Source organism: Solanum tuberosum, unplaced genomic scaffold (assembly GCF_000226075.1).
Source record: "Solanum tuberosum cultivar DM 1-3 516 R44 unplaced genomic scaffold, SolTub_3.0 scf00133, whole genome shotgun sequence".
NCBI classification, from domain to species: Eukaryota; Viridiplantae; Streptophyta; class Magnoliopsida; order Solanales; family Solanaceae; genus Solanum; species Solanum tuberosum.
In genome coordinates, this window is record NW_006239056.1 from 595149 (window position 1) to 620123 (window position 24975).

Sequence of the window (24975 nt, forward strand, 5' to 3'; positions counted from 1 at the left end):
GGGGGGAATCAGTTTTACGTTAGTATTTCATATTAATCGCAACAGACAAGTTTTATAATGTATCACAATTAATGTATCCAGATGAGACTTATGTATCCGAATGACTAATATTTTAAGGGATTTTTTTAAAATAGAAAAGAGTAAGGATTTTTGTAAAATACAAAATTAATTTTACACTATTAACAATTTATAACTAATGTGTCATGAATATCATATCAATATTAGATAATCATCAAAATAAAAAATAATTATCACCATGATACAAATGCTAATAATAATAATGTATTATACAAGATTAGAAATAGAGATAAAAAAAAACTCACATGCCTTTTTCTATCAGATCTCTTTCCCAAATCTATGTATCTTTCCACCAATCTTCTCTATTGTATCAATACATAGAGGATACATTGCAAATTCAGGCTCCTTTTTTTCACCTCCAAATACAGTTTTACACCCATGTCGTTCTTAATTTTCAATGGAACCTTCTACGACGTATTTGATTTTCAAGTTTTTTTCTAATCTCATCGATCTCCAACTCGACTGAAATGGTGGCTTTGAGATTCATAAATGAAATCGATTGCCCAACAATAAGTTCATCACTTTTGTAACCTTCATAACTCACAAAAGAAATCGCTTGTCCAATCAGTTTTGCGTGATACATTGAATTCAAAATACTCGACAATTTTGAATTGATGATTCAAAATCGTGAATCGTTTATCCAATCATCTACAATGGCAGATTTGAGATTCAAGCTTTCGAATTGATGGAGAAGATGAAAATTGATTTTTGAATTTTGTGAGGATGTTACAGATTGATATCAATCAGTTCTGCGTGATTTGTGGAAAAGAAAATCAGTTCTGCATTGTTTGTGGGGAAAAAAATAATCAAATTTTACGTTAATATTTCATATAAAGCTCAACAAACAAGTTTTATAATGTATCACAATTAATGTATTCGGATAATTGATATTTTAAGGGATTTTTGTAAAATAAAAAAGAGTAGAGATAAAATGTAATTTAACATCTTACACTATGAGATTTATATAAGTTATATTATATATAAATGAGGAAATACATAATTACCCCATAGAACTTATACCTTTTTTTAAGTAGACACTTTAAGTTTGCGGGGGGTCCTATTACCCCCACGAAATCATCCAAAAGCACAATAAATACATCATTTTGATCCGTTTCAAACTCATCAGTGTTGTCACGCAGGTTGGGCGCGTCAAGGAATAAAAAAACAACATCTAACCAATGTTAAAATGCCATGTGGCATTCCCAATTTGAATTAGCTTCTTCATTAAATAGACCACCTTCCCAAAATTCTCCATTGTTAGCCGTTGGAGATCTGCAATTGGACCAAACACAATTTTTCCCCCATGATACCATCTCAAAGTTATAAGAACAAATGACATTGTAAGAAATCCTGAAAACACAGTTACAAACAGATCTCAGAAACACTAAATCAATGAAAGTTACAACAATATTCAATAACAACAACCCAACAAAGAAATACACATCAACTGCAACAGGCCAACTATAGATGAGTAATATACACAACAACATGACGATAAACGAAATATACATCAAACAATGTAAAATAAACTAACGACTAATCACTACAAAATTCACTTACAATATAAAATAAACTTTTTTTCAAAGATTTTTCAAATAACTAACCTATGAGCCTTTACTTCTTCGTTTCGACACCACTATTCAACAAATTTCAACCAACAATGTTACCAACTAGCTTCGCCTCATGAAGTTTCTTAGGGTTTTGATCGGTCGAAGAGAGAGAGACGAGGTAGGTGAAAGTGAAATGGGTTGGAAGTTTCTTAAGGTTTGGGTTATGAGTTAAAAAATGAATGGGTTAGGATAAAACTCGGCCTTTGTTAAATGAGTTGGAGGTGTGGCACACGCTCTTGGATTGAGAGCACTGATTGGTGAAAAAATGATGTATTTATTGTGCTTTTGAATGGTTTCGTGGGGTAATAGGACCCCCATAAAGTTAAGGTGTCTACTTTAAAAAAAAGGTATACGTTCCATGGAATAATTATGTATTTCCTCTATATAAATACCTTTTTATGTGAGTCCGAAATCAAAATGACAACTTTTTTTTCTTCAGAAAGCATAAACGACATATCATATTTTTTAAATCAAAAGAGCAAAATCGCTCATGAGCCGGTCTACCCCGCACAAAATTATGTCAAATCCTCATCTCTTTCAAACCCACTCATCACTCATCAATTGCCCCCACTCACTACAATTTCACAGACATACATAAATTAAAGATTGTTTCCACAAAATATATCAAAACACACAAAAATGATATCCACACACTACTTTATCTTCTTCTTCTTCTTCCTTTTCAGCTTTGTTTCATCCCATGATACCAGCATAATATTCACCACCTTAGGAAGATCAACTTATGCCTTCGACATCTTCGCTCTTCCAACAACACACCCACAAACCGAATTCCAGTTGACCGATGGCAATTCCGTTAACTTTAACGGTAATTTCCCGGCCTCCCTACCGCCTTCCCTGCTCTCCCGCCTACCCGATGATGATTCTGTCAATTCCGGGAAGCTGCCGTTTCATCTTATCTACGTGACGGAAAGGAACGGCACCCACCATGTATTTTACGACGCTGTGTTTCATGGGGTTGGTGAAAGAAGAGCCATACTTGAGTTTCCACCTCAAACTGAGTCGACTCGAGTTCAGGTTCCTTTGGTGGGTTTTGAGCAATCGGGTGGGAGGGTTTCTATGAAAGATAAACCTAGTTTAACTGGGGAATTTTTGATATACGTATCGACTCATGAGGATTCCGGTGTGCCGAGGACGAGCTGGGCTGCGGTATATTCGACTCATTTGGGTTCCGGGTTGACCCGGAGGTTGACACCTAAAGGGGTTGCTGATTTCAGCCCGGCAGTGTCTCCTTCCGGCGTTTGGACGGCGGTGGCATCGTATGGGGAGAAGGGTTGGAGTGGGGAGGTCGAGGAACTCGCTACGGATATCTATGTGTTCATGACTCGTGATGGGTCGGGTCGGGTTAAGGTGGTGGAGCACGGTGGCTGGCCGACATGGGCTGATGAGTATACTCTGTATTTCCACCGGAGGTGCGATGATGGGTGGTGGAGTGTGTTCAAAGCTGTACTTCCGAAATCAGATATCGACTCAGTCTCTACCCAGCGAGTCACCCCACCGGGTTTGCACGTGTTCACACCAGCATCTTCTCCGGCGAACAAGAATGTCATCGCCGTCGCTACCAGAAGAGCAGGTTCAGAGTATCGGCACATCGAGCTATTCGACGTCGTTTCTAAGAAATTTACAGAAATAACGAAACCTGTTTCACCTCATGCTCATCATCTGAACCCGTTCTTTTCGCCGGATTCTTCATGGGTTGGATACCATAAATGTCGAGGCTCAGGCAATGGAAGAGGGAGCGATACACTGTTACTGGAAAATCTTCGAAACCCGATACCCGGAATCTCTCTATTCCGGATTGACGGGTCGTTTCCATCATTTTCACCAAATGGTGATCGGATAGCTTATGTGAGGTTACCTGGATTATATGTGGTGAACTACGACGGATCAGGTCTGCGTAAAATTTCATCAAGAACAGCCTTTTCCACAGCTTGGGACCCGAAAAGAAAGGGAGTAATTTACACTAGCTTTGGACCAACATTTGCTAGTGAAAGTACAGAAGTGGATATCATTTCCATCAATGTAGATGATGAAGACCTGAGCTACAAACAAATGACAATAGGAGGGAAGAATAACGCGTTTCCGTCCCCTTCACCTGATGGAAAATGGATCGTCTTCCGATCAGGGAGATCAGGTCACAAGAACTTGTACATTATGGATGCTTTGGAAGGAGAGGCGGGTGGTCTACGTAGATTGACAGAGGGGCCATGGACGGATACCATGTGTAATTGGTCACCGGATGGTGAATGGATCGCATTTGCATCCGATCGAGAAAACCCCGGGTCAGGTAGTTTCGAGATGTATATGATTCACCCTAATGGAACAGGACTCAAGAAGGTGATCCAGAGTGGTATGGGTGGGAGGACTAACCACCCCTATTTCAGCCCGGATGGGAAGTATATAGTTTTCACTTCAGATTACGCGGCTGTATCAGCTGAGCCCATCTCGAACCCTCATCATTATCAGCCATATGGTGATATATATGTGATCAAATCAGACGGCTCGGACATCCGAAGATTAACACACAATTCGTACGAGGATGGTACGCCTGCTTGGGGCCCTACTTTCATAAAACCTGTGGATGTAGAATGGCCTAACGGTGGACATCCCTGTTCCTTTGAAGATTGTCACTGGCTGAATGTTAGGCCTAATGCCAGTGTAATGGATGCATCCTTTGGCTTAGGTTCTGCCAAGATTGAGTGTGCTCAATGAACTTCTCTTATAGGGCTTGTGTTTCTGTGCTATATGTAGTAAATTATAGAATAACAATGTATCTGTTGATACAACTCAACGTCTATTGTGATGGTGTAAAATATTTTTGCCAATGTATACGGTTGAATCCTTAATCGATATAAATTATGAGCAAATTCATAGATGCAAAACATAGAATAACAATGTGTTGGTGCTCAACCTTTTTTCTTCACCCAACTTCTGTACAACTCTAAATTGAGTTGCACCAGTTGCTCATTTGACAGGACGAGAAATCAAGGCTTTGATCAGTTGTAATGTTCTTCTCAATACTAATTGGCACAAACTGCAATAGTTCCACCAAGGAATCATTACTGAATAGTTTCTGAGTTAATGAAACAGCCAATAGCGCTTCTTCTGTACACAAACTGACTAGACTAACTAAGCCAGAGAAAAACAGTATGAGTACAAGAGACTAATCCTGCAATGTCAATGTTAATGACTACAAACGAAGATACTCTGCTAAGGCCCCTCAAGGAGAGAAAAACCAAGAATGAAGCTCTGCCATGGACATTGCAAGTTAAAGGCTATATAAGATTGAATGCCATGAGTTAATCCAACAGACAATTGGAAATACTGAAGTTGATGCCTCTTCTCACATCTCCCTGGCTTAGCTGCTTATGTTCTGGAAGAACTCTACAGGTACAGTTGGAGGGCAATACTTCTTTGCAACAAATTTGTACTGTTTCAGAAAACCAAACATTAGAATAAACTCGATAGATGCCTGCCTACATGACTCTGTATGTACATGAACATACATGTCTATCAAGTCATTCAGTTAATATCATTTGACTAGTGTCGAGAGAAGGTTGATCATTTATCCCCCGGAAAGGTTAATCGTTTATCCAAGAAGATTCAGAAGACATATTAATTTTCCAATATAATAGAATGTTTAAGTGCAGTCCAGACTCCAGTATACATGCTTGGGATGAATTGAAAAGAGAATTATGCAAACCTATAACTAGAAAGTATACATATGTTAGAAACTCGATAGGAAATGTATGCAGATGCCTACATGACTCTGTATGTACATAAACATATATGTCTATCAAGTCATTATTCAGTTAACATCATTTGACTAGTGTTGAGAGAAGGTTGATCATTTATCTCCCAGAAAGGTTGATCGTTTATCCAAGAAGATTCAGAAGAAATATTAATTTTCCAATATAATAGAATGTTTAAGTGCAGTCCAGACTCCAGTATACAGGCTTGGGATGAATTGAAAAGAGAACTATGCAAACCTATATCTAGAAAGTATACATATGTTAGGACTTCATTCCACTAATCTTTATTGTCAGAAGGGGCTAGGATAAATTACCTTGTGTTGGCTGTATTTTTCCCTGACTGCTGGTAAGCTAGAATTGTTGTTGTTGCAGCAAAGGCTGTGTAGTGCCATGACACAGTCTTGTAAATCAGAGGGTTGGTACAAAGTATAATGCCTCAAGGTAGAGTTCTGTTAGGAGTTTCCAAAAGTCAAATTTTATAAGAATATATTTGTCGAAAGGAGAGTAAGAAGCAAAAATGCATTGTAACAGCTTATATGATTGTCACAATGCTAATTCGTACATACCCAAGGTTTCACTGAAGGAAGAAGAATATATTTGGCCAAGAAAATTGCAGAAGCAGCAATGAGTGATGGAGCATAAGAAAGCATGTTGTATTCTAAAAGAGAGAGTTCTGCAATGTAGCTAGCCAAGTGTTCCAACTGCAGTGACAGAACCTGTAGATGATTATAAAATTTTAATCAACTCTTGTTTCTTATATAATTGGAGAATTATCAACCTTAAGTGAAGAGGTTACCTCATTAAGTCCTTGAGCAGCTCGAACAAACCTCCTGCAGTATACTCAACAATAAGTTCCTAATCATCATACTCAAAAGCAACTACTAGATCATGGTAAGAATATTAACCTCAGAAAACATTTGGCTGTTGGAGCTGTCATTTCAAACTTCAAGTAATTTAAAACAGTAGACTCCATTTGCAACACCTGCATAATACGTTAAGTCTTAGTGCCACTGCAAAGTTCAACCACTGCAGGTTCTGTGAATCAAGATCATATACCTCCTCCTTGAAGTAAGTGTTGTCTGTTATGTAGCAGAACTCTTCGACTTGAGGTGCACAGATCTCCTCATATTTTCTGCAATAAAGCATTTCCCATATTAATGTCTTAAAGCATTTTCTTACAGATATGCTTGTAATATTCAAGGACACAAGAATATGAAAAGCACTCAAGGAAAATTTTGTAAAGATCATGGCGAAAACATATGCAGTAGAGGTCAGAAGGTAGTTTCTTACGATGCGATCATCATGCAAGCTACTCCAAGCAACTGTAGTCGTTGTCTGTCCATCAAGTTGCCCGAAAGATATCGATCAATGTAGTTAATTGTCAAATGCAGCGTGTCTGGGACAAGCCTGTACTCCTCGGCAACCTATACCCATCAAACAAGTTCCATATCAAACTGTCAATTTCTGAGCTCATCCACATTATTAATTAAGTCGTAAGTTGGGCAGGCTGACATTTCATCAGGGACACAGCTTTAGAGAAGAAAGATATTAGAAATTTACCTCAACAAGCCAGTCAATTAAGATAGCGCGCATGCTAGGATTGATGTCTTTCTGTACTTTCGCCATGAAATCTGTGGAAGGCCTTTTCTTTGCCTAGTACAGTGATCAAAGATGACATTAAAACATGTTTGATAACAAATGTTTGTAAAACTGCAATTCAGTTAAAGTTAGCAGCATTTTTATACCTCAGAGGCTCTCAAGTGTGTATATATGTCACAGGCCATTGTAGCACATAACTGTGGGTCAACAAGATTGTTATCAATGTTGACAATTTTGTCCCCTGATTCCAAGTCCACAAGTACATCTCTCTTGCATATATCTGCTGCTGGAATAAAAAATAGATAAATTGTATTAAATAGATGTTATAGTTAAAATGAAATGCTAGAACAAGGACTATTCTCTGCTGAAAAGATCAAAACCTGCGGCTTTGATATGTTCTGAGATGTAGAGGGTGCTACACGCCTTCTTCTCGATGGAATCAACTGCAGCCGATTCAAGGTCATCTATGTATTCGACCTCCGGACTTCTCACTGTGTCAGAAGTTGACATAGATTCATCCATGGAGACTAATGATCCATCTGAGTGAGATGGAGAAATGTCCATGCTGCAGGTGGCAGGAAGAGGAATGGCAGTGATCTTAGGCACAACTGCATCACTTCTTTGAATAGAAACAGGTTTGCTGCTTGGTCTGACAGAGGAGGATGCTGGCAGAACAGCAGTCCCTGAGGAAATGTTCTTCTTAATGCTTACAATCTTGGACGTACATGGTGCCTTCCAAAGTCAAAAATGATTCCAAGTTAGTCACAACTTCAGATACAAGAAGCAATCTTTTTTCAATTTACACACATTGCAAAACAGTATATTAAATAAAAGGTTAATCCCAACTGTGAAAACTAAAAAATATCAAAAGTTGCTTAACTTCTTCTGCTCATTTGTGTAATGATAATCAAATTAAGAACAGTAATATAATCATTTAAGGAGACAAAAAGCAGGAATTGGTCCACTGGTCCACAGTAATGATATGCTAAACAATTCAGGTTAACACTGAAATAAATAATCTAGAATGCCACTGGTCCACTTCATGATTGTCCAATGATACTATGTCCATTTGAAAAAAAGCAAGAACTTTTGTTCAACCTAATAACATAAACATTAGAACTTTCTTCAAATGTTCAAAAAACAAAGTGAACAGATAAACAAAAGGCAGGAATTGGGGGAAGATGTTTCAAATATTCCATTCATAATACTTTTTAACCATTAAAAAAATACTTTAACTCAAACATAATTTATAATAAGATAAAACAAATCCCTTGATAACTAATGCATTTCCTGCACAAAACAGTGAACTTGTTCAAAAAAAGACAAGTCAATTAACAAAAAAATTAACTTCCAATTAACAAATCTTGACAAAAAAAATGAAAACCCACAAATCCCCTCATATCAAAAACCCTCGAAAATCACTTAACATGATTTTCTCAAACTGATTTTTACCCAGTATCTTGATCATTTTTTAAGAAAGTTCTAATGTTTATGAAACTCCAAGAAAGAAAAACGCCAAAAAATAAATCACAAAACCCAGTACTCTGCATTTTCCTCCTTAGAACCGGCAACAAAAAAAACCCATTACCACCATACAAAAGAGAAAAACCCAGTACTCTAATTTACGCAAGAAACCCCATAGGCCATAACCAACATACGAAAAAGTAAATCGTCGAACCAGTAACCAAACAACGCAAAGAAAGAAAACCCCAGTACGCTAATCACCTTCCTACAGTAAAATACACATAATCAAGCCATTTCATACAAAAACAGAGACCAAAAACAGAGAAACACTCACAAGTTTGGAGGAATGAGAAATCGAGTTCCGAGCAGAAACAGTTGTATGATTCGAGATATTAGACAATGCCGGTCGTTTCTTGGCCGCTCCAGCATTCAATTTTCCGGTCTGATTATTCTCTAACCCTGATGAATTCGCTGCCATTGCTTGTCTCTTCGCTACCGCACTCGAAACAGACGAACGCCTATTCTGGGTCGTCATCATTTTCTCCTTCAAATCAAAAAAACGATCAAAAAAATTAACAATTTTTCATCAATCCTCCTCTTCAAGAAAAACGAAGAAGAAGAAGAAAGCTGTGTTTACTCTCAAATTGTGAAAAATGTGAAGTTAATATATAAAAGCAATAAATAAATAATACATTTAAATTGATTTAATCTGAACCGTCCATTTGATTTAGGTATTCGTTAGGAGCGGACAAAGTTGGGCCCACTAAAAATCATCTGTTTAATTAGAGTTGAGAATAAAAAAGTGACGGACCAATCATATGAAGACACGTATGGTAATTGTACTGCGGGTGATGAAGGTGCTGTGAGTTTAGTGTGTAATTTTTTTGAATTCAAATTTGAAGCGGATTCGTTCTTGACTTTAGTGCACCCAGAAAAAAAGCCCCTTTGTTTTTTAATTCACTCTAATAAAGCCAAATACAAACAGAAAAAAGATTTTATTTTTTTTGGGAAAAAATAAAATTTTCAAATTATAAGTCCTAATTATATGGTAATTGACAGATTATATAAATAGAAATGAATTTTGGTAATAAGGAATGAAATAAGTGAGCTTTTATACTATGTTTAGTACATATGCATTGAGTTGAATTTGAAAGTAATGTTTGAATTTAAAGTCAGAAAAAGAAATTTATTATAATAATTTTTTAAAAAAAGTATATGTTAGATAGTTTCGTGGGCGTTTGGTCATGTTTAATTGTGAAATTTTGTAAGAAGATAATTTTTTTATTTATAAAGTGAAAACTTAAATTTGGCTATGAAATTTTTTAAATTCAACTAAAAGTTGTATTTCAAATTTGAAAATAGGTTATGACATGTTTTCCATCTCACATTTCCCTTTTTGAATTGTATTTAAGTACATTCAATTATTATTTATAATTTTATATGAATGTTATTGTTTTAAATATTTTTGTAAAAAATATAACTAAGCACGACTATTTTTAACTCATCCATAAATTCAAACTAAAATGAAAAAGTATTTATAATCTACAGTCAATATGCCTACTAAGACTATTAATTTGAAATGAAGTTCATTTTTTATCTGTATGTTTTGTTTCAAAATTTTGAAATTATATTTGGAGATTATTTGAATTAGTTTTTGTTTATTAAACTAGCCACATTAAAAAAAAAAGTTTTCTGAAGTTCATTCACAAAAAAATTGAACTGTATTTTCACATCCAAACACAATTAAAAAAATGACATATTTTAGGTGTTATCTCTAAGTACTTATATTTCAATTTATCTGAGGCATTTTTAATTTATTTAGTTCTAAAAAAATATTTTTTTCTTGATTGACAAATATATTAATGAAATTATCAATTTTGCTCGTAATATGTCTCACTTATCTGACAAAAAGTTCACAAATGTGTATTCTTCTATTTTAAAAATCACCTTTTTAAAGACAGTTTTGATTATAATTTTTTTCTATGTTTCTTAATATTCATGTTCAGTCAAATTACATGTATTATATAAATTGAAACAAATGGAGTAATTACTATGAATATTTTGTCCTATTGTTCGGATTGACACTCTACAAACTTTCTTTAAATAGTTGATTTATATTCTTTTTGAGGTTTTATTCTCTTAAAATAATTTCAAAAATGAAATTATATGTTTCCATCTTCTATATTATTATTCTTGGAGTTAATTTCCGTCAACTGCATATAAAAATTACTTTTGTTTCATAAAATGTCAGCTAAGACAAAAGAAAGGATTTGAAGTGTTTAGTATTTATTTTTTTTGAGAAAAATAGAAATAGTTGAATGATACTTTTATTCTAAAAGAAACATGAGTAATTCTTACACATAATTCTCAAAATATTCATCAATGCAAATAACTCTTTAATTGAAAAGCAAAATTTCTTTTCTCAAATAGAAGTAATTCTCCCTTAATCTCAACATATATAGGACACACTTTAATGTCATATTTTATACTGATTAAAAATAATTTAATTTTTAACCTCAATGAAATGATTCATAGTCAAAGAAATATTTAAAATTTGTTTTAGACCACAAATTTCAAAATTGTTCTAGATATATATATATATATATTAAATTAAACGATACCACATCAATTGAGATGAAATAATATTGTATATATGGTACGGCATTTGTCATACAATTTGAATTGATACTTCAAGAAATGCTCAGGAAAGTTTTGTCATTTTTGTTGGTCCTTTCTCTTTAGGTCATCCAAAAGTAATCATTCAAATATTTATCCAATGTAACATACTAAAAAAGCTATGAACATTATTTTGCCAATAAAAAAAAATGAAAATCAGTAGATTCTCTCTACTTTGAAAAAGTAATAATTCAAAGAGGAACTTTCGCAAATAACCATTATAATAAACTTAATTATGCTCCATAACTATAGTTTGCATATTTACGGGATGTAGCTACAGTTTAAGCTGCCTTGTTTGTATAATTCGCGGATTTGTATAATTCACATGTTTGTATAATTCGCGAGTATATTTGTATAATTCGGTTATTTTTGTATAAACTCGAAATAACGAATTTATATAATTACAAACATCAGAAGTGTAAACAGTTATACAAATTATATTATACAAATTTTGAATTAAACAAAAGTTATACGTGAATTGTAATTAAGGCAAACTATAGCTATATTAAGTAATTAACTAGTATATATTTGCTTATACGCTTAATTTTTCCTAATTCAAATAATGTTGATCCAATAGATTGCTAGTAGTAATTGTTATCTCCTGTATTCAGGTTAGTCAAAAATACAGAAACAGAAAAAAGATGAAATAGACAGAAAGAATTTTAATCCGAGTCCACAGAAACCATTGTGTTTCCTTAAGAAATTTAATCCCCTCACTGTACCCGAGGTTGCAGATTAATTTCTCCCAAGATAAAACGGATTAACCTGTTAAAGAAGTAGCGGTACCTCAAACTTTAATAACTTCAGTGAACGCAAGAACAGCAACAGGAGCACACACAGATTCAGTCGATCGACAATTTTATTTATGAGAGAAAATGTATGCAGATAGGAAAAAAATTTCAGTGTTTGAAAAAACGAACAAGATCTCTTATTTATAGCCATATGCAGCAAGGAACGCGTCTGTTCAGAAAGACCCGTTTTTTCCAGAACATTGTGTCCTTTGGGAAAAGTAACGATTTTTCGGAAGGAAAACCGTTTGGAAAAGTAACGACTTTTCGGAAAGTAACGACTTTTCGGAAGGATTACCGTTACACGTGAATTTCAAATAAATTCAGTTGCGCCAAATTAATTCTGTTAGTTAACCAACATTCTGAATTAATATAAAAAGGAAAATCCAAATCCAAATCCAAATCCGAAGCCGAAGCCGAGGCCGAGCGAGCGACGACGACGGCGCGAGGGGGCACCTTCTTCTTAACCCTTTAAGAACTAAAGGAAGTGTTTCCTAATATAAGGACAACAATTTCCTCTCTTCTACCGATATGGTAAAAATGACTATTCATTTGCAATTTTGCAATGACTTTTCATTTTCCCTCCAAAATTGGTTCCCCCATTTTCATTGGTTCTTCCACTTTCCATTTTCTCTTTTTTATTTCCCATTCACTATTTCCCATTCATACCTTGCTAAACCCAACAGTAATTTGTTAAGTAGTAGAAATATGTTTCTCTTTTAGTTATTTTTATTTTATTTAGAAAGAGTCGTCACTTAATTTTTTAAAGAAGAATCAAGAAAATGTTAGAATTTCAAAAGAATTTAAACAGAAAAATCAATTGAAATACCAAAGAGGGATTCGGGGTTCACATTTACACTTCAAGGAGGGTTTTAAAGCATTTAAAGTGTCCGATAACACGCGGTTATCCGACAATTTAAAATATTTGACTAAAACTTAAATAAAATAGACATGCTTAATTACTTTAAAGGAAATACTCAACTTTTACACTTAAAACATTTTTTTTTAAGGAAAAGAACATATTCTCGTCTAAAATATGACTAAGTAGAGAAGCTCCAAATATTTTAGAACTCAAATAAAAAGGGGGAAGTATTTACTTACTTAAATAGAAGTTTTAAGAATAACTAATACGAGAATAACTCATCTTTGGGGATTTTGAATTAAGTTAGACTTTAAGATTTATTTTCAAATAAGCAAGTAATAATACAACAAATATAGGAATGAACATTTGGGTCCAAGTCTGATTTTTGTCTGCCTAGACAAGTATTTGGGCCTAATTTCTGATTTTGGACGTTTAGCCTACTTATTTTCCTTTCGCTTATGTAAATATAATATATACATACCTATCTTATAAAACTTGGCTCCAACAACTAATATATAATTTTGATATATATCTATGTGTCACACTTGCAATGTACTTAATATACAATCTTTATATATGTGTCACACTTGCTATGTTATGGGCCATCTACTTCTAGTATGTATATATAAGAGGGTTATTTTAGTTTTCAAAAAAATAATTTTTCATTTATGCTTTTTTAAGAAGCAGAATTTTTTAGGTTCTTCTTAACAGCCGAAAAACTGCTTCTAGTTCCATATAAAAACAGTTTTTAGAATTTGCTTAACACTATTTTTTATTTTTGAAAAAAAAAAAACAATATCAAACATAAGCTCTTAATCTCAAATCATATGAGGGCATCTCCAACCCTACACTTTATTTTACTCTCTAAATATAGAGTTCTCTATTTTTTCAGACAACCAACTCCAACCCAAATTTCTATTTTACTCTTTGAAAAAGAATCTTCTTCTCTCTCTTTTCAATATTATATTATTATTTCTATTTCATTTTTATTTTCTTATTTCATAGTATAAATCTTTTTTTTTCTTTCTCAAATAATCATCCTATATAATTTTCATGATATATAACATTCAATTTTTTGAAATTCTTTATTTAATATTAAATTATATTTTATTCTAAATTTCTAAAGAACAACTATGAATAATTGGGAAAAAAAATTGACAAGCACAATCGCAATCACAACCACAACTTCTCTAAATCATACACTACATACTTCATTTTTCGAATATTTTTAAATCTAGAAATGAACTACTAGATTACTAAATTATTGTTATGGTTTTTAAAATTATTATGTTATGTATTGTATTGTTATCTTGTATTTTAATTATTGTGTTATGTCAATTATTTTTAAATTAAAATTTGTATCTTATCATTTAAATTTTGTGCATTTTTCATAGTGAAAATTAATAATAACATCAAATTGTATCACACAGTGATGAAACTTAAAAAAAATTAAAATATTATTAATTCAAAATGAAAGTAGTATATGTTAAATAATATTTTAAAAGAATTATGAATATTAGAGATTTAATTAATAATCTTATATGAAAAATAATATGTCAATTACAAAATAATAATATAATATTCAAAAAGTGAAATAGAGAGTATGAATAGTAGTTCTCCAAATTAGGAGAACTACTATTCAACTCTCCATAATTGGAGAGTAGAGGATAAATTAATAGAGAGTGTTTGGAGAGTGCATTCTCTATTTTACTCTCCGAATATAGAGAATGGAGAGTAAAATAGAGTAGGATTAGAGATGGTTTGACATACTTTCCTTTTTAGTATATCACATAAAGAATGTCATATTTTATAAATGGAAATATTTTTTTTTAATTTCTATTTTTAGTGAAATTACTCATAGTCAGAATATTTAAGGTTTATTTTAGACCACAAATTCTAAAAGTATTTTCTTTTTAAAAGTTTTTTGTGTTAAATTAAACGATACCACATAAATTAAGTATATAGTACGACATTTTGTCATATGATTTGAATTGATACTTGAAGGAATGCTCAGCAAAGTTTTATCATTTTCGTTGATCCTTGCTCTTTAGGTAGTCCAAAAGTAATAATTCAAATATTTATCTAATGTAACATGTTAAAGAAGCTATGAACATTGCTTTGCCAATAAAAAAATGAAAATCCGTCGATTCTCTCTGCTTTGAAAAAGTAATAATTCAAACAATGTTGATCCAATAGATTACTAGTAGTCTTTATTAATTCGTAAAGGTATCTGTTTCAATTTATTTGTTTTTTTTTGTTTGTTTTATGGAAAATATTTTTTTTAATAACTACTTAATTCTAACTTTCCACCTAACATGCTTTAAAACAACAAAATTAAAAAAATATTTTTATATATTATAAGTACATTTTAGTTTAAAGATAATAATATTCCATTTGTTTTCCTTTAAGATTTTAATAACTTCTCGAACAGTTTTAAATTAACTTGAAAATCAATGAAATACAAACTCTTATCTTTAATCCCTACCATCAATCCACTTATAGCTATTTCTTTCAAGATTATACTCCTAGTCTAGAAAGCTAAACAAACTTCGAAATAGCATAAGCTTTAATAGCAGCAATGCGTTCCTCTGTATAGGAGTAGAATTGGTCTTTTTTATTTTTACATTTTGTTCTCCAATATCAAAAGTATTTTGGTTAAGGAATTAATCCAATCCTGTTTGGATTTTTTTATTTTCTTATTTGCTTCGACCTCCACAAATTTTCTCTTATTTTTTTTAGCATTTCATTTCAGAAACATTGATATAAATATACAAATTATATCTTGGGCAACAATCCTACTGATCTGATTAAGACCTATTTGGTAGATTATGATGCCACCTGGGATCTCATCAAGGCTAATCTAGATCGAGCATAAATACGAATTCGCCTAATGAAGCACACATACACCAATATTTCATATTTATTTACTCAAGCATTGTATTGGATAACTTGTTGATCAACAAAATGCCTTACTTCAACTCACTGGCTCGACCGACTTGGGTCGGGACTCATCTTTTAACTTTGAGAACAAAATTCTTTCATGGGACGAAGGTATAGTTGTGACCCATATAGCTAATGTAGAGGACACCTCACGAACTGACATGGACACACATACTCAACAAGGGTTGAAATTAGAGCAAACAACACAAATCCTAGTAGTTTAGGGGTCTAATTACACGACTTCACTTTTGTTTTCGAAATTACCTTCCGCACTTCACCAGATACATATATTTTTGATATATGTGAGTCAAACTAGGTGTAATTTGTTTTAGATGCACTGTATCCAAACATGGTACACATATATCTAGGATGCAATGTCCCTTTCCCATCTCGCTCGCCTCTCTCTCTCTCTCCATATATCCGTATTTCAAAATGTATCTGATATCAAAGAAACATATATTTAGTATCTTTGATACATGTACATGAGTCTAAAAGATTTTATTAGTGGAATAATATGTATATTTTAAATTTTAAATTATAAAGTGGATTAGTATTGATGATAGGAATATTTGAAAGTTTAATTCTACTGTTATAACTTAAAAATATTAGTCTAATATATGTCATATATGAAATTTTCACATTAACTAGTTTGGGAGTGTTGGGCCAAAATTCATTTGGGTTAATAAGTTGAGAGTCGGCCCAAATGACTGCATAGACATATTGGCAATTTTCCCGTTTCTTCTTCTTCCTCTCCAAGCGGGAAACAGCACTCTGAGAAAACAAAGAGAGCAGCTATGGCGCCAGTTATGCAAAGCTCTCAGCCATGGGTCGAGAAATAGTAACCTTCCAATTAACTTAACTCCTCTTTTCTATGCAAAGCTCTCAGCCATGGATATGTAACTTTTAGATTTTTGCAGTCGACCGAAGAAAGTGAAGGATGTAGCTCACCAGGATGAGGTCGTTCGAGTCCTCACCAACACTCTCGAGACCTCTAACGTAAACCATCACTTTCATTTGATTGATTTATTGCTAAGCACATTAAACACTTACTTCTAGGGTTTTCTTAAATTTCCTGTTGAGAATACAAAATTCAGCATCCTTTACTTTACTGTGAAGAAACATCAGTAACTAAGTTGTTGTCACTTTTTTATTTCTTATAGTGCCCGCATATGTTGTTTTATGGTCCTCCTGGAACTGGAAAGACGACCACTGCTCTTGCCATTGCACATCAGCTTTTCGGGTATGTTTTTAAGTCATATGTGGATTTTACTTGGGGTTCGCTCTTGTTGATGTTAATTTCAGTTAGAAATGTGTAGTTTTAGTGGAGTTGATTATGTATAAGTTTCTATTGATGTGATTCCTGAAAAATCAATTTCTATTTTAGTAAAAGAAGTGTTTTTATATGTTAATTTCATGGGAATTTGTAGTTTGGTGGAATTGATTATGAATAAGTCTGTATAAATATGATTCCTGAAAATCCCTTTCAGTCGCCCAATGACCTATAATGATAGTCACTATCCAATTGGGGCTAGGAGTTTCTATCTTACACTGTTTCTAGCTTAGCAAAGAAAAGTAATTTCATTCTTCTGCTAAAAGTTGATTCGAAATTCAAGTGTAAAGAGGAATAAGACTTGAGCTTTTGAAAAGAGTTTACTACTTTTGGAGCAATTTAAGCCTTCCTTTTGTTTTAAAAGAATGATATTGAGTAATAACGGAACTTTGGGACATCTGTTTTCTTTCTACTCTTTTTATTCTTGAAATTGAAAGGACTTATAGTCTTAAACAGCAAGCTGCCTTGCTTCAAATTTTAGGACCTGTATTCAAGTCCTAGCGTTTCTTCTAGTTGCTGCTAGTTTGGTGTCTTGACCTAGTCATGTTTCTACATACACGTTCTCTCTATGATTCATATATAGACTACTAGGATCGTGTTGTTAAATGCATTTGGATAAGAAAATGTATTTACTTCCTTCATCCTTGATTCTATGTCCATATGCTGTTTAAGATTTTCTCTGACAAAAGAGAAATCATATCATCAAACTTGGGCCTTGTGAGTTTCTGCTGTTTGATTGTTACCTTTTTCCTACCTTACTTTCTGTATGTATATATTTCATCTTCCAATGAATTCTTCTTTGACAGACCTGAGCTGTATAAGTCGAGGGTATTGGAGCTAAATGCTAGTGATGACCGTGGTATCAATGTAGTTCGCACAAAAATTAAGAACTTTGCTGCTGTTGCTGTAGGTTCTAATCGGCAAAGGTATACTTTTGTCTTGTCTAGCTCAGTTTTTAATGCATTTTAAGCCTCTCTTTTACTTTAATGTTTAACAGCATATCTTCCTTACTCATTTCAGTGGTTATCCTTGCCCACCTTTTAAGATCATAATCCTTGATGAAGCAGATTCAATGACTCAAGATGCTCAAGTGAGTTGCCTTACTTGTTTTTACTAATAAACTACATAAATTTGACCTAACACTTGGATTTGCAGAATGCCTTGCGACGAACTATGGAGACATATTCAAAAGTTACAAGATTCTTCTTCATTTGTAATTACATCAGCAGGTTTGTTATCATTCTGCCTTTTTTTCTAATTTATCTTATTTCGATTTCCTTTGCTCTTCGTACAGGTTTGTTTGTAAATCACAACGCATTAATTAGTTTTTTTCCACGTAAATTGATTATTCTACCCTTGAAAATCAGCTTTACTGTTTCTTTGAAATTGTTTTCGTTGATGGAAGAAAATCAAATATAAAGAAGAGTTGTATATTCTATGGTCTGCAACTGTAGTATTGGCGTCAGATTGCCAAAATCTTAAATAATTAAATAATTCTGGAATCTGATTTAAGCCTTCTCGTCAGTTCCATATAACAAGTAGATTGGAGTTTTATCTTTAAATGATCCTTGAATAGTTGTGGTGAAACTCAATTGAGTTTTGCTCTTTTAAGTTTTAGCTATTTTCCCCCCTTTTCTCTTCTAGGTATAGGAAAGCTGAAACAAGCTCAGTGATGAAAGTCGATTATGTGGCTAAGTGGAAGTAGTGCTTCGTTTCAGACTTATCTGTCCATGAAATCAACCTTGTATTTTCACATGAAATGCATGTCGCCTATTTACAACATTTAATGAAATTATTTTGCAAACAAAACTTGGCTGATCCTTCTTTTGGTTTATTTGTTTGTGGCATTGTGGTGTGAGAATTACCGGAGACATTAAATAGTCGAACTGTGATATGAATTTTGGTGGATAAGTGCCAGTTTACATGTGCAATTGGTTTCATCCACTCTCTTTGTTTTACATATTTGTGCCTTTGGCTTGCTTTTTATTCAGTTTGATCTTCTTTAAGCTGTTTGAATGGTATGCGTGAAAATAGTTTGGAGTAGGAACATAATTGTTTATCTATGAACCTGAAGCTGTTTCAAGATGCCACTGCTGTCATGAGTGGAATCTCTTGCCATAAGTTTCGGATTTTCTAGATGGGAAAAAGGTGCATCTATGATTTGACTTATCTAGCTATTACCATATATGTTTGCTTGGAATAAATGCAAAATTTAAGATGAATGCCTGGGAAAAGTCATTTTGCTGACTTTTGGGGTAAGGTCTGCATAAACTCTACCCTCCCCAGACCGCATTTGTAAGAATACACTGGGTATATTGTTGTTGTTGTTGCCTGGCAAAAGTCATTTTTGCTGAAAGAAAAATCATTATGGTTTTTTGATGATTGACATTTGTGCACATTTTGTGGTTAACTTAAAGATCTTTCAAGCTTTCTGTTGAATGTGCTTAAGCTTTAAGGTGGAGTAGGGAAGATAATGATAAATATATCTTTGGTTTAGGATCATAGAGCCACTTGCTTCCAGATGTGCGAAGTTTAGATTCAAGCCACTTCCTGAAGAAGTAATGGGCAGCCGAATATTGCATATTTGTAAAGAGGAAGGTCTTAATCTAGATTCAGAGGTGTGTGGATATAGTAACTTGATTCCTTGTTTGTAAAAGCTGTTTGCTTCATTCATTTAATTGATGGTTCAATTGTCACTTTGGAATTAAGCTATATGTAGGAGTGTGTCATCTGATTGCAGGCTCTTTCTACCCTCAGTTCCATTTCTCAAGGTGATTTGCGAAGGGCTATTACATACTTACAAGTAAGATGAATTTTCTGCCTTTTACATTTTTAAGTATTAGGAAAAGAAGCTAAAAGAATTGCTAGTTGGCTCAGCACAAGGAAAGAGAACACCTGTAAAAAAGAACCATTCTTCATGAATCAGAGGAAAAGATTTCTCTGCTTCGAGTTATCTAAATATAATCTGCTTAGTTCTAGATTATATCTTTGGATTATGCAGTGGAAAGAACAAGGATAAGAACTATATATGCAGTTCTAGCTATCTTCCCTGAGATGAAAAAAAACGTAGGACTGAAGAAGTAAAGGAGTAATCACATTTATTGATGATTGGAAAAAAAGGTGAGAGTGGAACATCATACCCATAATCAATATCATAGAGACACTTGTTCAGCTATGAGATGCTGCTGCAATTTCAGTTCATTCTAGAATGAAAATGAAGCTTTCCCTATTGTTTTGTGGAATGAATAAATATTATGCAATTTCAAGCCTCTGCGTTCTTGGCATCTTTTACTTACTGACTATATTATCAACCATTGAAAATTGATTGGTAACATTTTGAATTGCTGCAGAGTGCTGCTCGGTTATTTGGATCTTCCATATCAGCAAAGGAACTGATTAGTGTGTCTGGGGTAAGTTCATATCTGGTTTTGTATTGTTAGTTTGATATTGCTTTTAGACCAACTAGGGGATCATCATTAAACTTTCACATGATCAATGCGTTCATCTATTAAAAATTTTTGGACGGAAAATTGTTGATTTATGCATCGGGCCTTTTCTTTACCTTGATGTATATAATACTTGGAGCCTGTTTGGATGGGCTTTGGCTTATGACTTTATAGCCAAAAGCCAAAGAAAATTCTAACGTATGGCTTTGACTGGTTTTGGCTTAAAAATAAGTGCTTATAAGCCCTTCTTTTATTTTACCCAAAGCACTTTTTTTATTTTACCCAAGCACTAAAAAACTGCTTAAAAGTTATTTTTGCTTAAAAGCACCTAAAATAAGCCAATCCAAACAGGCTATTAATGTAGCAATATATAGATGTTTAAGACATTCTCCTTATTAATACTGTGCGTTTTTATGTGTGGTTCTAATTTATTCCTTTTATTTCCAATGAAGGCTATAATAAATTTCACCATTTTCTTTGGCATCTGAGCCTTTGATAATTGGGCTATGCTGATGTGCTTAATCTGAGAAAGTTTATTTACCAATTTTAGGAGTAGTAGTAGTTAAAACTAAGGAAAAGAAGAGAAAATGTTTTGGAATGTCTTGCTTGACTAGTCATGCTCTGAGGATAAGATAATGTCTTTAAATGTCTTAAAATGAGAAAAGTTACCATTCTCAAAAAAAACAAAAAAAAAAGTCTTAAAATGAGAAAGCAAGCATAAAATCCTTTTGATTGGTGTCAATAATTACGGATTCTTAACTGAAAATATAAAGATTCTAATATAGAACCTGGACAATTTCTTAACAATGTTCTTCAAATTGGAGCATGCATACTGTATGCTCGTTACTTATTTCAAATATAATCACTCGTGGATTTGCACGGTGATTTTGCAAACATCTATTATTATTTGAGTTGACAACTTGTAGCCATACATTCATATTCAATTTTTTTTCATAAAATTGATGAAGTAAGTTGTACTGAAAAGCATCAAGAAAGATGCATAAAGCTTTACAAAGAAAGGTTAAAGCTCCTTACACTGCAAAAAACTATTAGAAGCTGGGAGCTTGAAACCATGAGGAAAAATTTAAGGCTGCTAAGCCACTGAGAGGGAGCTAATAAATTCTAAAAGGTCATAGCATCATTAACCGGGGATAATTTGCTCCAACTAAAAAGGTTAACTAAACACTTGGTTTTTAGAGCACAGTTAGGAGTTGAAGTCCCATCAAAGTATCTACTGTTCCTTTTTGTCCATGAACACCATAAAATACATGCTGGGATCATTTGCCAGATATTCTTGATGACTCTATCTACTTTCCATAAGCTCCAACTTTCAACTGCTCCTTTTAAGCTGTTTGGGGTTGTCCAACTGATTTCAGATATTACTGTTAACATGTGTCATAGGTCTGCTGTAACAGGGCAGTGCCAAAAAAAAAGTTAACTGACTCATGAGTCTTTTTGGCACATATAACATCTGTTCATCAGCGAGATCCTTTTTTTTTAAAAGATTATCCTGAGTTAGTATGGCGTCTTTGAGGGCTGTCCAAGTAAAACACTTGACTTTGGTGCGTAGTTTTGTCTTCCATATCAGTTTCCAAGGCCAAGGACCAGTCAAAACATTGACAGCATTCGTACTGCTATAACCTGCCTTCACTGAAAACACTTCTTTGCTTGAATTTCCCTATTTCCGGCTGTTTGATGTTTGAGAATTCACTGGAAGACCTTCCAAAGATGATTAGATTGGTACTAGGATTTTGCTATGGTTTTGGTATGTGTAGATATAGAATTCAACTTAATATATTTATCATTACATATAATTCAATTTATGCAGATCAGTGAGTTCTTCCAGTTCTCAATCCTGAAAGTTTCTTCTAAAGCGAATATCCCAAATGTTTCCATCCATGTTGCTTGCAACTGTGGAGTCTAGTTCTGCTTCTACGAGGGAGAGTCTAGATGGAAGTCTTTTAGAAGAATATTAAACAACCATTTGTCTTTCCAAAACTTAACAGAGGTGCCATTCCCAATCCTAAAGGATACTTCATGAAAGAATCATCCTTTAGATTATTGATGTACTTCCATGTCTGTGAAAGTGACAACCTACTTTTATGTGCTTCTTTCTTTGATGAAAAATAAAAAATCTTAAGATATATGTAATGTAACTTGATTTCACGAAAACAGTTTCATTTATTCATTTCTAATAGATTTCAACTATTGCTGCAATTGTTTTGACATATAAGCTCACATCTGAAGTCATGGTCAATACTGTACTTTTGGTTTATAACCGAGAAATTGTCTGAGTTAGCTGGTCCAATTCCAAGTTTGTAGACTTATTCAACACTTAGGGGAGTATAAGCCCATCCATCTGCCCTATTTGCACTTAAATACTAGGGTTCTACACTTGTTTTAGCAACTGACGTGCAATTACTATGATCAGGTCATCCCAAATGAAGTTGTTCAGGCTATGTTCTCAGCTTGCAGAAGTGGCAATTTTGACTTGGCAAACAAAGAAGTAAACAATGTCATTGCAGAAGGATATCCTGTTTCTCAGATGCTGTCTCAGGTCCCAATATCTGTGTATCATCTCATTTTTCATTCAACCATGCTAACATTTTGTACTAACATGCTGCTTCTTTCAGTTGTATGATATAGTAGTTGATGCAGACGACATTTCTGATGAACAGAAAGCAAGAATATGCAAGAAATTTGCTGAAGCAGACAAGGTTATTCCTCTTCTTCAGCTTACTCTAATAGTATTGTAGTTAAGAGTGATTATTACTGTTTATACTCCTTTGTGTTTTATTTTTTATTTCCTCCATCTCTGAAAGAATGATGGGGTTAGAACTACGAGGGTCCCAACATATAGTTCTCTGCATCAATTAGTACATTGATTTCTTAATTTGTAGTCAAAAGTACAACTTGTTTTGACTCTTTAAATGACAACAATGCCATACAAAATGAGACGTGAGTAATAGTTTTGGTTATTTTTTTTCTTTTCCAGGGAACTAGAATACTGACTAATGAATAGCTGTGTGCTGTGAATTCTGTATTAATAATTGTGTCATCTGAAATTCTCCCCTAGAATTGGAGTTCAGCTAAGTGGAGTAATGTATCAGCACCATAGAATTGACTGTTTCCGGCACAGTTAGCTGACAATGATGTGCTTATGTTTTCTTTTTTCTGCAGTGTCTTGTTGACGGAGCGGATGAGTATTTGCAACTTTTGAATGTTGTAAGCAGCACAATGCAAGCGCTTAGCAACATGCCACAGGACATGGCATTTTGAATTTGTATTCCTCTTATCAAAACTTCTTGCTAAGTCACATTAATCGACGGCTTATTTGGTTTATTGGAAAGTCTGCTTTGTAGTCTTTCTTACTTCTTTGCCTCATAAATTTGTCTACTTAGATAACGGCTTATATATGCATTTCATCTTTCATCTTTCATCTTCATCTTCACTATATATGTGTTATATAGCAAGAATTGTATTAGGAGGAAAAGTACAAGTATAAGTTTGACCCGACCTGCTATGGGAGTTGCCTCAGATAGGTGCTTTCCGTCTCCTTCAGCCCATTGCTGAAGAATACGAAGAAGAAGAGTCATAAGAATGGACCCGAACCGGGACCGGATTACTTGTCGGATCAAGAGACAGTGTCGATGGTCAGTGTCTAGCCGGAAGTCAATTTCTCCTTTTCATGATTCACTTTCCTTCGTTTTCGCACGTGAGTCGTGGCCAAGACGATCAGCGAGCAATGCTGATTGGGTTGGCTTTGCTCTGTTTTAGAGCCAACACAGTTTTTTTTACTATTTCTTTTGCGTCTACATTTCCTAAAATAGTTATTTGCTCGCTCTGTTTCAATTTTCGTGACATAATTTTGATTTGAGAATCTTAGTAGCTGTTTGTTTTACTCCTCCGCAATAAGAGGTGCCCCATTTTTTTAATTTTTTTTTGATAACCGAGAAATTCGTCTGTGACCCGCCCTTTGGACCAATCACAACCTTCTAAACTCGGTGGATAATGAGCCTGCCCCTCTACCCTTCTCCACTTAAATGCCGGGCTTCGCTTTGCATGGCGTGGGACTTGAACCCCAACCTAATGATTTTAATGGGAGACTGGCATGTCAAGGAGATTCTACTATCAACATTATTGCAAAGTCAACATAACTCACAAATAATTTTATAAAAAGTCAGTAGTTTTTACTTTTTTAGGACTGTGGAGCTCAATATTTGATCATCAATCAGAACTTTTTTTGTGGCTACATTTGAAATGGAAATGTGCAACTAATCTACCTATCACGTATTGCACTTTACTATGGAACAAAATTTCGGGAAGCTTGTCGAAGGGTCAGGACTGTCTACCAACAAAACTTGGTAATCTGAAATGGAAGAAAATCAAACCAACTGCACAAGGCAAAATGG

General features: G+C 33.8%; 3 protein-coding genes across 5 annotated transcripts; 2 read left to right on the forward strand and 1 right to left on the reverse strand.

Annotated features, from left to right (window-relative positions):
- Positions 1–2241: 2241 nt before the first annotated feature.
- On the forward strand, positions 2242–5198 carry LOC102604753 (uncharacterized). The gene is made up of 2 exons (XM_006351141.2): positions 2242–4448; positions 5125–5198. Exon 1 carries the CDS (start codon positions 2328–2330, stop codon positions 4416–4418), a length of 2091 nt encoding a protein of 696 aa, XP_006351203.1. The 5' UTR covers positions 2242–2327; the 3' UTR covers positions 4419–4448; positions 5125–5198.
- On the reverse strand, positions 4553–9146 carry LOC102582879 (cyclin-A1-4). 3 transcript variants are annotated; one of them, XM_006351075.2, is made up of 11 exons: positions 8856–9146; positions 7438–7789; positions 7204–7340; positions 7019–7111; positions 6749–6882; positions 6515–6590; positions 6364–6440; positions 6255–6288; positions 6025–6174; positions 5773–5907; positions 4553–5136 (listed from the first exon to the last, which is right to left on the reverse strand). In XM_006351075.2, the coding sequence occupies exons 1-11, from the start codon at positions 9057–9059 to the stop codon at positions 5065–5067; spliced, it is 1464 nt and encodes a 487-aa protein (XP_006351137.1). In that variant the 5' UTR covers positions 9060–9146; the 3' UTR covers positions 4553–5064. The 3 variants fall into 3 exon arrangements, with proteins under 3 accessions (XP_006351137.1, XP_006351138.1, XP_006351136.1); XM_006351076.2 differs by having other exon boundaries at positions 6025–6159; positions 7204–7343; XM_006351074.2 differs by having other exon boundaries at positions 7204–7343.
- Positions 9147–16502: 7356 nt separating this feature from the next.
- LOC102583635 (replication factor C subunit 2) lies at positions 16503–24000 on the forward strand. Its single transcript, XM_006351077.2, has 12 exons — positions 16503–16625; positions 16705–16783; positions 16948–17027; positions 17924–18043; positions 18138–18207; positions 18273–18346; positions 19615–19735; positions 19858–19920; positions 20468–20527; positions 22995–23120; positions 23197–23280; positions 23744–24000. The coding sequence occupies exons 1-12, from the start codon at positions 16582–16584 to the stop codon at positions 23840–23842; spliced, it is 1020 nt and encodes a 339-aa protein (XP_006351139.1). The 5' UTR covers positions 16503–16581; the 3' UTR covers positions 23843–24000.
- Positions 24001–24975: the final 975 nt, after the last annotated feature.

Coding starts and splice junctions, on each gene's coding strand:
- LOC102604753 (XM_006351141.2), top strand. CDS start 2,328: ATGATATCCACACACTACTTTATCTTCTTCTTCTTCTTCCTTTTCAGC.
- LOC102582879 (XM_006351074.2), bottom strand. CDS start 9,059: ATGATGACGACCCAGAATAGGCGTTCGTCTGTTTCGAGTGCGGTAGCG. Junction 7,112..7,203: donor CACACTTGAGAGCCTCTGAG/GTATAAAAATGC, acceptor TCACTGTACTAG/GCAAAGAAAAGGCCTTCCAC. Junction 6,441..6,514: donor ACACTTACTTCAAGGAGGAG/GTATATGATCTT, acceptor CGTATTATGCAG/GTGTTGCAAATGGAGTCTAC.
- LOC102583635 (XM_006351077.2), top strand. CDS start 16,582: ATGGCGCCAGTTATGCAAAGCTCTCAGCCATGGGTCGAGAAATA. Junction 16,626..16,704: donor CAGCCATGGGTCGAGAAATA/GTAACCTTCCAA, acceptor AGATTTTTGCAG/TCGACCGAAGAAAGTGAAGG. Junction 23,121..23,196: donor TTTCTCAGATGCTGTCTCAG/GTCCCAATATCT, acceptor TGCTTCTTTCAG/TTGTATGATATAGTAGTTGA.